The sequence below is a fragment of the Dipodomys ordii genome, unplaced genomic scaffold, assembly GCF_000151885.1.
Source record: "Dipodomys ordii isolate 6190 unplaced genomic scaffold, Dord_2.0 Scaffold7, whole genome shotgun sequence".
Classification (NCBI taxonomy): Eukaryota; Metazoa; Chordata; class Mammalia; order Rodentia; family Heteromyidae; genus Dipodomys; species Dipodomys ordii.
The window spans coordinates 18,916,450-18,932,432 of NW_012267223.1; the positions used below are offsets into that span (position 1 = coordinate 18,916,450).

Below are 15,983 nucleotides of genomic sequence, written 5' to 3' on the forward strand. Positions count from 1 at the left end.
CTCTGTCTCCTGAGTAGTTTGGATTCTAGGTATGAGTCACGGGCAGGCTAATAAATATTTTATGTTCTGAACATAAAATATCGAGAGAGAGAAAGAGGGTAGGAGGAAGGTTGGGAGAGAACAGCATTATCTGAAGAAAAACTTTTTTGTTCTGCTTACAACCTCCTTTGTGGATACCTAAGTGATTCTCTTGCCTTGAAAGCCAGCGACCTGTGCATGACATTTAAAGGTTCAGTCATGCAACTGGTGGGTCCACGTTTATTAGCATTAATTTTTCATTTAGTTTTGTATCAACACATTCTCCTCTTAAGAACTTGCCTACCAGAATGGTGGAAGTATTGCTAACGCAGGAAAGCAACTTCTTAGTTATGGGCAAGGGCATTTATATGATGTGAGAAATAAAGCTTCCAGTTACTGCTGACTCTAGTGTGATAAATAGTGGAAGAACTCGTTTTCTGAAACCTATCTGTCCTTGTCAGCAGATGTGAATTATACACACACACACACACACACACACACACACTTGCTTGCCTGAAAAATTTGTCCATCACAATTTATCTCTAAGAGGTATTTCCCCAAAGTTGAAATGATATCTCTTACCTTTAAATGGGTACTTGGGCTAATGATACCTCAATTTAAAAAAAAGTGGGGGGGGCAGAAATAAGCCTGGTACTAGTAGCTTATACCTGTAATCTTAGGTACTCAGGAGGCTAAGAACTGAAGATCAAGGTTCAAAGCCAAGATAGGCAGGGAATTCTGTGAGATTTTTTTTAAAATCTCTAATTAACCAGCAAAAAGCCAGAAGTAGAACTGTGGCTCAAGGAGTAGAGTGCCAGCCTTGAGCAAAAAAAAAAATCTAATTGTGAATGTGAGGTCCTGAGTTCAACAAACCAAGCAAAATCACGACAATATTACTATATCTTATTTTGAGCTGTGAGTTGCCTGACTTCCTTCTTGAGCGCATGTGTCTTTGTCTGACAGCTGCAGTCTTCCTAGTCCAGGTAACTGTTAGTATTGCTGCTAATAAGAATTTAGAGTTTTGATTCTCGACTTACTTTACCAACGTCAAAAGACACTAATTAATACCATAAATCCAAGTCATTGGCTGTCATTCAGTATGCTTTGCCTTTGAATAATGATTTATAAAGTATGCAGATTTGGAGCCTGAACAGCTCAGAGGATTAAGATACAAGCTTGCTCACAGGATGGCATGGGTCAAAGCCTGGCTCTGCCATTTATGAATCACTTCTATGACTTTGGACAATTTATTTCATCGCTGTGTCCTGTCTCCAAATGTTCATCAGCATCTTTGGGATAATAATAGATCCTAAGGATTATTCTGATGATTCGATAAGATGATACAAGAATCTTAACCCAGAGCCATTACCCAGTAAGAGCTCAGCAAGCTATTTTATTTTTATTATTCTAGCTGACTTTCTCTCACAAGTCAACACATGCTACCATTCATTTGAATAGCTCCAGAGTAAGAATTAAAGACAGAGAAAATAGGGGTCCAAAAGAAACCAAATCACAAGCCAAGAATTCTAGATTATGGTGGCCTGGTTGCTATATGGTGAGTGCATTTGCTTTAAAATGTATTTATCCATATATGAGCAGATATTTAGGTTTCCATGATTTTTGAATCGCTCAAAATCTTGTTACTATTGAAGATATTCCAACTCAGCAGGTTCTCTTTAAGTACCAAAGAGCAATAACAGTGGTGGAATGTGTTCATGTAAAGCCAGGATGGTTGCTGACAGGCTGTAATTTGCTTTATGAAGTGTGGTTGTCACATACACAGTGATCTGGTTTGCATTTGTGGCTTGCTGCTCCTCCACTTCGTAAATATCCAGATGTGCTTTTATTTGCAATCAAAGAAGAGTTGGAAAAAAATCTCCGTTCTTTCTGGAAGGGGAAGGCACAGAAGAGTTCACATGGCTACTTTCCCCCCTTTTTCCTTTATTTTTATTTTTTAATTCTTTCTCCCTTTCATTTTCCCCCCTTTTTAAGACCTAGAATGATGCTACGCGCTGCAGCGCACCTTAGTGGTCAAAATGAAAACCTGCATCCTAAAGGATCATTTTCTTGAAGGGGGAAGGGGGAGAGGGGGCGGGGAAAATCCATCCAATTGGCTCCCCGAGGGATTTTCCTATCCAATCCACCCGTGACAGATATAGTTCATGTGAGAATATTACTAAGCTGGGCTGCCCTTTGAATTGTTGGATTCACAGGTGTTTTGTAGTGATTGGACTAGGAGTTGCTAATCAATTTGGTTCTATTTTGGAACATTTTGACAGCTACCCTTTGCAAATGTTATCTCTGAAGGTTCTTAAGAATTCTGTTATTCTTAGCATGATTATGCAATTAGTAAACAGTGTCTTGTTAGTCTTAAGCCCCAGATCTTATACATTCAAACTTCAGCTTTAAAAAAGAAAGATGAAAGCTGGGCTCTGGTGGCTCATCCTTGTAATCCTAGCTACTCAGGAGGCTACGATTTGAGGATTGTGGTTCAAAGCCAGCCCTGGGTAAGAAAATCTATGAGATTCTTTTTTTCTTTTTTCTTTTTGGTCAGTTGTGGGGCTTGAACTCTGGGCTTGGGCTGAACTCTGGGCTTGGGCTCTGTCCCTCAGCTCTTCAGCTCAAGGTAAGCGCTCTACCACTTGAGCTGCAGCGCGACTTCCGGTTTTCTAGTGGTTTATTGGAGATAGGAGTCTCATGGTCTTTCCTGCCCGGGCTGGCTTTGAACCATGATCCTCAGATCTCAGTAGCTAGGATTACAGGCGTGAGCCACCGGCACCTGGCATCTATGAGATTCTTTATCTCCAAGTAACTACCAAAAAGCCAGAAGTGGAGCTGTAGTTCAAGTGGTAGACCAATAGACTTGAGTGAAAAGGCTCAGGGATAGCACCCAGGCCCTGAGTTCAAGGCCCAGTTACCATCATTAAAAAAAATAAATTAAAAAATAAAAATACAAACAAGAATAATGCATAGGGCTAGCAATGTGGCTTAGTGATAGGATGCGTGCCTAGCATGTATGAAGACCTGGGTTCAATTCCTCAGTACCACATAAATAGAAAAAGCCACAAGTGGCACTGTGGCTCACGAAGTAGAGTGCTAGCCTTGAGAAAAAGAAGCTCAGGGACAATGCCTAGTCCCTGAGTTCAAGCCCCAGGACTGGCAAAAAAACAAAAAAAAAGAATGATGCATTGAAACTTTCTTTACTTGGCTTATCATTTGTTCAGTAGAGTTAATAGCATTCAGCACTGTTTCACTCACTGCCAGGACCTTGGGGATAAAAAAGAATATTCATACATTGAATTATGAATATATGTAGGAAGGAGAAAAAAGATGAGCAGGAAGTCAGATTGTACAGAACAGAGAAGAATCGGAGACCTTCATCACACGTGGATTAATCACAAGAACTAACCACGCAAGTCCAAATGGATATTTAGAAGTCGGTGAAGCTTTTCAGCTATTGTACAGGAAACACCATACATTTTCTAATGCATGTGAATGTGCCAAACGGTGCCATTTGTAACCAACTATTGACAGGACTTCCGCTTTGGTGGTGCAAATGGGGTCTATAATATTTTTACATGTGAATAACATTTTACATTATATGCTCACATCTGTACCCCAACACATTGCTTTAGTTGGGGCAAGATTCAATAATGTAGGTGAATGGTTGTAATAAGGAATCATAAGCTGCCATTTTGCTAATCTCAAGATAGTTCAGTTTTGGAAACTGCTTTACAATGAAATTGGTCCGTGAAAATCTGGCAATATTAATGCTATCAAGCATGAAAACTAAGTGGATTTGGATCAGGGAACTTTATTTATAGCATTTTAGGGAGGATTTATTAGTTTAAATAGAGGGAGCTGTGTGTCTCATGGGTTTTTAAATATTAAATAGAGTGAGAAGTTATATCCTTGCACCTAATGGCAGTAACAATAATAAGGAAAACTAAAAAAGTTTACAATATGACATTCATTTCAATTTTCTGGTATTATCCAAAGGTATGGGATGAAGTAATAACAAACGTACAAAGTTCCTAGCCATGCTATAGAAACGGTTAGATACAGATGGAATATAGCGCATAATTCATTAGAAAAGAAGTCAAAAGATGATGACTTATACTAGCTTGACAAAGATTACCTTGACATACTGGATAAGCAAACATATATCTATATGTTTTAGCTGGGTTTTTTTTGGTCTGATATTTTGCTGCAGAGTGTGAGTGTGTGTGTATGTGTATATGTACACACACAAGTGTGTGTGTGTGTGTGTGTGTGTGTGTGTGTGTGTGTGTGTGCTGATATTGGAGCTTGAACTCAGAACCTTATACCCTTACTTGGCATTTTTCACTGAAGGCTAGTATTCTACCACTTGAGCCATACCTCCACTTCAGTTTTTTGCTGGTTAATGGGAGATCAAAAATCTCATGAACTTTTTCTGCCTCATTTCAAACAGCTTCCTGAGTAGCTAGGGTTATAAGCATGATTACAGCCAACAGCACTCAAGTTGCTGCATTATTTTTTAAATGCTCAGCTTCCTTTCTTCTTTCTTTCCTTCCTTCCTTCCTTGCTTTCTTCCTTCTTTCTCATTTCTCTCTTATTTCTTTAGTAATTGTCCCTAAATAGTACCTGTGAGTTCAGGACTAGACAGGTTTGCTATGAGTGAAAATAGTTACAAGAATAACAGCAGGGTTTATTTTTCTCTCCTCCCCCCCCATTTCATTTGGAATTGAAATCGTCATGGAAAGTTTTTTTTTTCCTCTATCAATTGACTTCACTTCTCTATAAAGTTTATGGAGCAGCAACAGCTGGTTGAATCCGTGGCAGAAAAAGCCAACTTCTAGTGGCCAACCTATAGTTTTAGAATTAAGGAGGAAAATTCATTAACCGTTAATGAAAATGCAGGGAATAAAAAAACAAATAGCACAGAAACCCTGGCAAATAATTACCTCACACCTGACACAAAACTGCTTTATCTTTCTGCTCCAACCTTTGGCAATTCCCAACTTATCACTCTATGGAGCATGAATGAAATTGAGTTTGACTCTCTGCAAAAGAACAATAGAGAAATCATCTCCCTTATGGGCCCCTGAGCACAGATACTCGATGGAGAACCTGCCATTGAATCTACCAACGAGGGGACACGGCGTGCCATTCTTAGGATGTTTAGGAGAGAAGAGCAAATTACTGGCTAATAGCAGGTGAACCCTTAATATAGTTCCCCCAGATCTTGTTTAGAAATACAAAGAGAAAGGCTGGAGGTAGTGGATGTGATTAATGGAGATATGGTGTGTTAAAATCTATATCCGAATAGAAATATATCGATTCTGGGAGCGCTGCGGTGGGGAAGTGGGTCTCCAGTGGCCCAGGGCCTTGCTTGTGCAAAGGCCGATCTAAGCAGATGGAGTTCGAAGCCCTAATTGTGAAGCTGCTGAGTGGAAATGTCTGTCACTATGGTTTGCGATCATTTATGTCTGATCCCCCCGGACTCCAGTCGTAGCCAATGCAGAGAACACACACCGTGAGGTTTGAAAGGAAGAGAATGATAACATTCAACTTAAGCAAACCCAAAATGGCCCTAGAAATGGTTAATTCTTCTATAAAACTTCCCCCCCCCATGCATCTCGAATCGTCACAATCATTTTTAATTACACGGGAGTGTGTATTTACACTCTAGCATGACAGGCTAGATTCGGTGTGAGCCCCAGGGAGTTGGGACATTGGATCTGACATTTAAAAAACCCTCAGAATAATGCCTTTATCATCCACGAATTAATTGTGCTTAAGTGTGAGGCATATTCTAAAATGTTCTCTCTTCTCCCACCGCAGCCAGCAGACCCAGGTTTTGTTTCCTACCTTGGGTTTATCCCTTTCTTGTTGCCTGTTACGGGGGGCACAGGCTGGCAGTTGGCACAGGGATGGGTTGTTCGAATGCCCACTTTGGGTAACGAGTCAGCAACCATAGGAATCAAGGAGCAAGGACTTTCCTCGTTGATGTTAGTAAATCAGGGGTGTGTGATCTAGGCAAGAGCTTGGGGCAAGCTGATAGGAAAAAAGATGCAAATGGAATGAGATGGACTACATTTCAGGATCGGGTCCTGAAACAGAAAAGGAAATTGATGAACCATTTTGTGAGCTGCAAATAAAGTCTGTACTTGACTTAATATCAATATGCCAGTGTTCCTTTCTTGGTTTGGGCAGATGTATTTTAGTTATGGAAGGTGATGTTGAAGGACATACAGGAGCTCTAGTATCTGCACAACACTTGTGTAAGTCTAAAATTTCCCAGAATGGACTGGGAAGGTGGCTCAGTGGTAGAGCGCTTGCCTCACATGCAGGAGGTCTTGAGTTCAATTCCTCAGCACCACATAAACAGAAAAAGCCAGAAGTGATGCTGTGGTTCAAGTGGTAGAGAGCTAGCCTTGAGCTAAAGAGCTCAGGGGCAGTGCCCAGGCCCAGAGTTCAAGCCCACGAACACCACCACTACCAACAACAACAAAAAATTCCAAGAATACAAACATCAACATCAATACAAGCCAGGTACCAGTGGCTCATGCCTGCAATCCTAACTACTCAGGAGGCTGAGATCTGAGGAGTAAGATTCAAAGCCAGTGAAGGCAAGAAAGTCCATGAGACTCTTACTACCAGTTAAATGGTAGAGTGCTAGCCTTGGGCAGAAAAAACTAAGGGACAGCACCTAGGCCTTGAGTTCAAGCGTTACTACTGTCACACACACACACACACACACACACACACACACACACACACACACACTCACAAAACAAAAACCATTCCTGATGTGCATTTTAAAAATGCTTAAAATGCTAGAATGTATATGATTGTTTTCCCCAATTTGGTAGGAGATCTGTTAGATTTCTGAAATGATCAGCAAGTTTTGAGATCAGAATGGTAGTTGAAAATCATCTTTTCTTGCCAATCAAATCACTATTATTGTTATTATTATAGATTTTTGATTTGGCTCAAAACAAAAATTCCTTTTAACACTGAAGCTCACTATAAGTTTCTAGCCAGGTAGTTGATGTACATTGTTGTTGAGCATGTGGATTTGCTATGCTGTAAAATTTGAGCATTTTTAACCCTCTGCCCTGCATTTGAGGTGGGTTATTTTTCTAGTTATTATGGAAATTGCACAGTAATGCTTTATCCTTAAAGCTTTGTATCTTGATCAGAGAATTAATAAAGGAGAACATTTCTTCTGGTTTTAGCCCAGTGACTGTTGTATATGTTCAAATTTTATTTTCTACAATGAACTCTCCAGTTTATTTTAAAGTCTTCTAGCTGCAGGTGTTCAACTAAATTATAGGCATGTACTTAACCACTGAGCATTTGAAGACGAGTCTAGATATAACCAGCTAATTTATGGGAAGAGGAGGCCGCAACCATTCTCTCTCTTTTATTTTTAAATCATTTTATATCCTCCCCATCCTTCGAGTTTAATTGTAGGAAATAAACCTTTAAAGGAAAGCAATAGAGATTCTATGTAAGCTGTTTGCTTTCACTGCTCCCTGGTTGAAATCCACGGCCAAAACCCTACAATGTTTACTGAGATTAGCATTGGTGATTTTCCTTGGAAATTAGTATTTGAGATCCTAGGAAATTCAGCTGCAAATCCCTTTTTCATGTTTCTGAAATGAACTAAGCAGATGTCCGGGCTCTTTTATCAGCAGACTTTTTTTTTTTTTAACCCTCTGTTTCAGGGATTTTTAAAGAAAGCCATTTGTACCGCTTTCATTGTCTTCTGGTTTCCGAATGCGCTAACCTCTTCCGCCTGAGCCTTTTAAAGTATCATAATAGCATCGACCACTTCTACAAAATACAATTCAACGTAGGTTGAAAACACCCAAAAGGGATTAGCTTTTGTTTTTAATTGCATAATTTGGTATCGGATATGCATTCCCTTTTATCAAAGTCATTTTGCTGAACAAATATTACCTTCTTAGGGCTTTTAGAATTCCTAAGAGGCTGGTCGCCTAGGCTATAAACTGGAATTACAGAGAGAGAACTTTATTAAGGTTGCAAAGCAAGTAGTGATTTAAATAGGAATAAAAACCTAGCAAAGTGTGGGTTCTCTCTGTGTTTATGTCTCTTATTTTTCAGAGAAAGATGGGATATTGACTTTGCTGCATTATATTATATATATACCCGGTTAACCCTTTGGGTCATTTCTTCTATTTCATTTGGGAGTAGAAAGAGAAACAAGGCATTGTGGGTAAAGGTTGTAATTGATGGGAGGGGGCATTAGCTAGGTTTTCTTTTTAAGTTCGACAGAGAAATTTCTCTCTTCCCATTCTAAGCAAACAGTTCCTTAGTTTTAGTGATTTACCTGAGTGGAAACTTTCCCATCCAGCCAAATTGATTCTTGAGATTATTTCTCTCTCTTTTTTTTCCTCCTATGTTAATAGGCAGTGGGTATGTTTATCAAGTAAAGGAAACATTGTGATGCTTTGTTTTTGTTTTTTGGTGTTTTGTTTTGCAAATACCAGAAGAGAGCTATATATACATCCCTTTATAAAGATGTCCAAAGACGACCTGTTCTTTTGCATCCTCAGGAGGAGACCTTGGGCAGGACAGCTCGGATGACAATCACAGCATAACTCATGTCCCGCCTCTTGCAGCCGATGCCCCCTTTGGGTCAGATTATCAAGATGAGGGTGAGTGTCATCTTTCTGCCTTTCAAGGCTCCCAACTTGGTTACCTTTAACCCCTCCGTCTTCCACGTCTGTCATTTTAAGTCCAGCAGTGGGTTCTCTGTATTGATCATCGCCCATTTACAATGAACAACTATTTATTTCATTGTGGCGCTGATCCTCCTGGGTAATTCAGTACTCCCCAAGTGAGTGGATTGAGGGAAATAGGAATTCCATGCTGGAGCAGGAAGACAGACTTCACGATAGATCTCATTATAAAAACAGTAGCTCAAAAGCCAGGAGAGCCTCTTAAGGCTGCCAATCTTTAGGGTCTTTCGGCTTCATGGAGGCGCGTGAAAATGGAGTTTCCATTTAATCTATATGATAATTGGATTATTAATTTCTTTTGGATCATTTGAGACCCTTGAGCCTGTTAGATGATGATTCTCCTCCTCCTCTCTTCCTCCTCCTCTTCCTCCTCCTCCTCCTCTTTCTTCTTCTTCTTGTCCTCCTCCTCCTGTTTCTCCTCCTCCTGTTTCTCCTCCTCCTCTTCCTCCTCCTTCTCTTCCTTTTCCTCCTCCTCCTTCTCCTTCTCCTCCTTCTTCCTCTTCTTCTTCCTCTTCCTCCTCTCCTCCTCTTCCTCCTTCTCCTCCTCCTGCTCCTCCTCCATTTCCTCCTCCTCCTCCTCCTCCTCCTTCTTGTGCCAATACTGGGGCTTGAACTCAAGGCCAGGGTGCAGTCCCTTAGCTTTTTCACTCAAGGCTAGTACTCTACCAATTGAGCCACACCTCCATTCCTGCCTTTTTTGCTGGTTCATTGGAAATACAAGTCTCAGGGACTTTCCTGCCTGGGCTGGCTTTGATCCATGAAACTCAGGTCTCAGCTTCCTGGGTAGCTAAGATTACAGGCGTGAACCAATGGTGCCCAGCCTACTTCTGATCTCCCCCTGACAAACTGATATATTCGTGGAGAAGGGGGAAAAAAAAAAAACCAAACACACACAGAACTGCCATGCGGTTTTACCTGGGACATTAGTTTTACTCAACTATCTAGGGGTGTGAAGAGTTATAGAATTAAACTGCTACAAGTATTATTTTTATTTTAAAAATTAAATGGTGTGTCACCGTGGGATGCAGAGAATACCTGAATTAAGATCCACAATGTAAAGATTTTGGCCTGGTGACTGCCACTTTCTGTCTTGGACTCAGATTTCCCAAGAGTGGGAAAGCCGGGTGTTCTGGCATGGGGCCACATGAGCAGAAGGTTGGTTCAGTCATCATGGATGTCCCGTGCTTTTCTCAGAGTCTCTCTTACACCTCGTGAGGACAGGGTGAAGGTAGAGAGAAGCTGCGAAACTGAATATTAATTTGGAGACATATTCTTCTCTTCCAGATTGGGAAATAAAGTTGGTAACTATTCCCTGTTTTCTCTTTATTAACCTGTAACCGTTCCATTTCTTTCTCTTCCAAATATCAAGAGTAGGATCATCTCCATTTCCCACCTCCCTCTCTTGTTACTTGTTCATTGATTGTTTTACGTCAAGGTCTTTTGATGAGTCATAATTTTCTCCCTTTCATTGAAGTGATAAGCTTCACCTCAGAAGCTATGGAGAGAATCCCCCAGAAACCTCTGATTGTGCTTGAGTTTTTTGTACAGCAATCACATTGCTAATACCTATGGGTTAAAAATTGGGCTTTACAAAGTAAGATCTCTCTTGGTGTAGGTTTTGCATGAAGCACACTGTTTGAATGGAAAGTTTAATAATTACCTAGGTAGATAATTAATAATTGTAGAAAATTAACAGTGCAAAACATGAAGAAACCAACCTTTCATTTGGCTTTGATTAATCTAATGCTTGACAGAATTAGAACAATAGTGCCTCATTAATCCATAGGTCACTTATTTGGTATTTCCAACTTTCCTAAACACAGCTGAGCCAGAAAGACCTGTAAGTACAATCCATGTTACTGAACCCCGACTTAACACTTGTGGGCCTTATTCTTGGTATAAGACTTCCGAAGTCTTATACATTTCTAACCATTACGGTGTTTTGATTTCTCAGCCTAGCCTAGAGTGAAGATTCATGATAAGAGTATACTAAGCCAACTGTGGTAGCACACACCTGTATTCCCAGCACTTAGGAGGCTGAGGCAGGAAGGTCAAGAGTTCAAGTCCAAACCAGAATAGAATAAATAGTATTAACAGTCTCAAAAATAAAAGAAGATTGGGAAAATATTGTAACAGTACCTCAAATATCCTTGAGGTAAGAATTGTGAGAATAGCTAAAATCTTATGTAGAAAAAAAAATCTATAAATAAAATTTGTAAGAAATTAAGAAACTAGGAGTCTGGGTATTTTTTTGTATTATAGAGAAAAATGGCCCAAACTCTCTCCTAAGAGCACCCAGTACCTGGATATATGGACCCAGAAAGCTTGTATTTACTGAGCACTTATTAAGTGCTCTGCATTGTGGTCATAGCACTTGGCATATGTCGTTTAACCCTCAGAACGGTCCTAAGAGATGGATAGTAGAATTAACCTTATTTTCCAGTTGCGGAAACAGACCCATAAGAGTTAACTTATTTAAGACTGCACAGCCAATTATTAGCAGTACCGGGATTTATACCTACGCAGTTTGGTTTTAGAGGCTCTGAACTTCGTCATTTTAGCTTCCTTACCGATCTCCCTTAAATTACCCCCAAAGATGGATTTATGTTCAGATATTTTGTTTCCAATTATGCAACTACAAATAGGATGTTTAAATTAAAAATATATGTCAATGGAGTTGAAGACATAGCCCCACCTAAAACAATATTCTAGCACACATGAGGCTCTGGGTTCTAGCCCTAGCACTGAATAAAAAACTGGTGTTGAAAGAAGCAAAAGAAGACTTTGCAGAGTACTGAATCTAGTACAGGGTCTGAGTGCTTATGGCATAAGAGACAAGAGGAATGTTTGTTTCCCTTCCCTGAGGTTATTACGAAAATGAAAAGAGGGTTATAGAGGTATCAAAACTGAGCTGGGCACCACTGGCTCACGCCTGTAATCCTAGTTACTCAGGAAATGGAGATCTGAGGATCATGGCATGAAGCCAGCCAAGGCAGAAAAGACTATGAGCCTCTTAGTAGCAGTGAACTAGCAAAAGGCTGGAAGTGGAGGCATGGCTCAAGGCGTAGAGCATCAGCTTTGAGTAAAAACGCCAAGCAACAGCATGAGGCCCTGAGTACAAGCTCTAGTATTGACGTGTGTGTGCATGCACACTCACACACACACACACTCACACACACACTCAGCCCTTGAGCAAATGTTACCCCATGTTCATTACATTTCCTTTTATACAGAATACTAACCCTTGATATGCTGTGGATTTAGGATCTGAACAGTACATATTTAGAGATAATCCGTGGCACTGTGCAAGCCGTAGCCCCAACTCCTGTCTCCTTGGAGAAATGCCCAAAGTAGACAAATGAGCAAATATCAAGTTATTGTCTCCAGTTGCTGGTGAGATCGCTAGAGCAATTCTTTAGGAAGAAAATGTATCTTCTCCTTTCAGGTGTGTTGTTAAAACCATTGCTTCGGGCCTTTGGGATTTTATCCTTATTTTTTAAAAAGTCAGAATAGCCAGGCGCTGGTGGCTCACGCCTGTAATCCTAGCTACTCAGGAGGCTGAGATCTGAGAATCTCGGTTCAAAGCCAGCCCGGGCAAGAAAGTCTGTGAAACTCTTATCTCCAATAAACTACCAGAAAACTGGAAGTGGCGCTGTGGCTCAAGTGGTAGAGTGCTAGTCTTAAGCTGAAGAGCTGAGGGACAGCGCCCAGGCCCAGAGTTCAAGCCCCAAAAGTTAAAATATTTCCATTTTGTCATCTCCCACCACCCTGGCAGAACAGTGTCCTAAAGGTAGAATTATAAAAGCACACATGGTCAGACCACTTACCCATAACATTTGTGTTAAGATGTAATGACCAGAGTGCATGCTGGGTTTGGGTCTTTTTCTTTCTTTTTTTTTTTTGGTCGGTTGTGGGTCCTAAATTCTAGGTCTGGGCGCTGTCCCTCAGCTCTTCAGCTCAAGGCTAGCGCTCTACCACTTGAGCCACAGTGCCACTTCCATCTTTTTTCTGCTTATGTGGTGCTGAGGAATGGATCCCAGAGCCTCATGCATGCAAGGAAAGCACTCTACCATTGAGCCACCTTCCCAGCCTGGGTCATGTCTTTATAGATACGACAAAGAGAGAGGGATATAGATTCCAGCCAGGTGCCCAGAAAGAATAAATAAATAAAAACCAAGGTTACAGACTAAACCGTGCATAAAAATAAGACTGCTGCTACCTACTTACAGTTCTTTGCCTTTGCAAATGAGCACAATCCAAGGCCAGGCCAGGCCCTACAGAACTTGCTCACTGCAACAGCCCCACCCTTGGAGCACAGACTTGCCAATGAGGAGTTAACTCTAGATCTCCTAAAAGAGTACTTCCTGCCCTACTGAGAAGTAGCAAACGTTGAGTACAATAAAAAATCCAAAAACCAGACAATTAAGACACTCAAGAGATGGCTGATTTCAGTGTCCAAATTATACAATAGGTTTTAATGCAGCTGTAAACATATTTCATTAATAATAATGAGGAACTCCTATCTCACCCTCTTGTTAAGAGACCGGTTGGATAAAGAGATTGTTTTATAAACAGGGTAGAGTGACTCCTTCTGGAAGAAAGAGAAAAAAATTCAATTATTTTAGAAGAAATTTAAACTGCGTTATATTTATTAGACATTATTGTATTCTAATTAGGAAAACACTGGACAGATATCTCTGGAGAAAAATGAGAACATATTTAGAGTTTACAACAAGTTGTTGAAGGCTAGAGAAGGTTTGTATTCTCAGGCAAAATGGGAAATAAACTAGAAAAGTAAAGTCCTGTCACTATCTTTGGAGAAGAGCCATAATGAAAATAATGATGAATAACTGATAAATGTAGTCTATACTGGTTTAATTAAAACAAATGGTAAGCCTGTAGAAATACCAGTAGTGGCCATTTTCAACTCCATGCATTTGCTTTGTTCAGATAGAGAAAGAAAATTCTAGAAATGAAGAGGATTGTTTTTTACAGTGTTATGTTTAGTACTTTCAATTTTTACATGTATCTGCTTTCATTTCAGTTCTGAAATAGAAATTAGTTTTGGATCTGAGACTCTGAATAACATTTGAGGATGTAACTCATTGGTAGAGCACGGGTCCTGAGTTCAATCCTCAGCCTTAGGGATTTGTTGATCATTGTGGGTTTTAATTGTTTTTATATTTTGGGTTTGAGTTTATTTTATTTTTGAAAATACAACCGTATTCTTATTTTTATAATATGCTTTATATCTTTTATATTTCATAGAATCACAATATATTGTATAATTAATTTTGTTATCATAATTTTATTGTTATGACCGTGTTTATTGTTTTATTGTACAGAAGGGTTATCATTTCATAAGTCAGGTAATGAGTGCATGCCTTTTTTGGACAATGTCACCCCTTCTCTCACTCCCCGCCCCCCCCTCCGTCTCTCCTGTGACTTTACTGTTTAACATTATTTAACTTATTTTAAAGAGTGGTACAGAGGGGTTCTGATTTCCTAAGTCAGGTAATGAGTAAAACCCTTCTTGGACCCTTTCCTTCCCGTTCTCCCAGTTTCCCCTGTCCCGTTCCTGCCTGAAAGTTGCAAAGTTCATTTTCTACATAGTTGTTTACTGAATACCCAGACTGCATTTGTTCACCCTCCCTCCCTCCATTCTTGTCTCCCCCTCTTGCCCTTCCTCCCAAAGACAACAACAAAAACAAACAGCGGCATCAATACTAACCATGGTGGTAGGCTTTTGTTTTTAATAGTGGGAAGAAGACATTAGAATTTAATACACTTTTTGTTGTTGTTGTTGGTCATGGGGCTTCATCTCTGAGCCTGGTGCTGTCCCTCAGCACTTCAGCTCAAGGCTAGCGCTCTACCACTTGAGCCACAGCACCACTTTGGTTTTCTGGTGGTTAATTGGAGATAAGAGTCTCATGGACTTTCCTGCCCTGGCTGGCTTTGAATCATGATCCTCAGATCTCAGCCTCCTGAGTAGCTAGGATGACAGGCATGAGCCACCGGCATACTTTAAACAGACTATTTTAGTATTATACAATGAAAGTGCAGACTTAATTTGTTGACTAGAATTTTGTGGCTAGAATTTAAGTTAGAATCATGGACTGTAGGACTTAGAAGAGATGATGAAATGCTTTTTCTTTTTTTTTCTTTTTTGTTGGTAGTGGGGCCTGCACTCTGGGCCTGGGTACTATCCCTCAGCAATTCAGCTCAACGCTAGTGCTCTACCACTTGAGCCACAGTGCCACTTCCAACTTTTTCTGCTTATGTGGTGCTGAGGAATTGAACCCAGAGCTCCATACATGCAAGGCAAGCACTCTACCACCTTCCCAGCCACCTTCCCAGCCCATGAAATGCTTTTGGTGAATTATTTCATTGAATTCTCAAGTTGACTCAGGAAGATACTGTGAGTCTCAGGCTGAAAGTAAAGAAATGAAGCTTAGAGAAATGGATTGACTCAGTTTCAGATGACACATCTCATCCTTGTAAGAGATTGGGGTTCTAATAGAGTCTTTACTACCCATCTTTTATGGGTGGGCCAATCCATGGCTCTCCTTCCTTTTCCCAATTAATATAATGCTCATTTTAAAATAAAATTAGCCACAGTTAAAAGTTATTCCCTAACTTCCCACAAAATTTCATATGCATAGCTTTTGTTATAATTCATAATCTCATTCTAAGTGCCTTGTCATTTCCTTTATAAAATTATCCCTGATAATTGTAAAAATTACTGCCCTAAATCTACAGGTTACTTAGAAGCACTTGTACTTGTACTATTTTTGTTCTGGTTAAATTTTGATGTATTTGTTGTAGTAGTCTCTAGTATTTTCTTAGATTTGCCTTTCTATTATTGCCTTCTTATCTTCTCACACTACAATTTAAGATTGCAGTCTATATTATTTTGATTCTCTAGACTTTGTTGAGCCTTTCTTTATGTTATGCTAATAATGCTAGGTCTAGGCAGGCTTCAGTGTTTTCCTGAAGTTTTTATTGAACACATTCTTATCTTTTTACATTTGTAAATGATATTCTTTAGCTCTCTGATAGCCTCTGTGTTCTTTGGTCTCCTGGGAGGCTTGTGCCAAATTTTCCGATTACAGCTGTATGCTTATTCAGGTTTTTTTTTGCTTTGTTTTACATTTTCAAGGTTATATTTTTAGGTACTTATAGAGAGTTCTACTCATTTAAAAAGCATGAGCT

The 15,983-nt window shown here is 39.9% G+C and overlaps 1 protein-coding gene across 2 annotated transcripts in view; it reads left to right on the forward strand.

Moving 5' to 3' along the window:
* Skap1 (src kinase associated phosphoprotein 1) overlaps window positions 1–15,983 on the forward strand; it is a 269,213-nt gene that overhangs the window by 38,414 nt on the left and 214,816 nt on the right. For both annotated transcript variants that reach the window (XM_013008862.1, XM_013008863.1), the window contains exon 4: window positions 8,586–8,687. In XM_013008862.1, coding sequence (XP_012864316.1) covers window positions 8,586–8,687 — 102 coding nt within the window. The remainder of the gene's footprint in view (window positions 1–8,585; window positions 8,688–15,983) is intronic.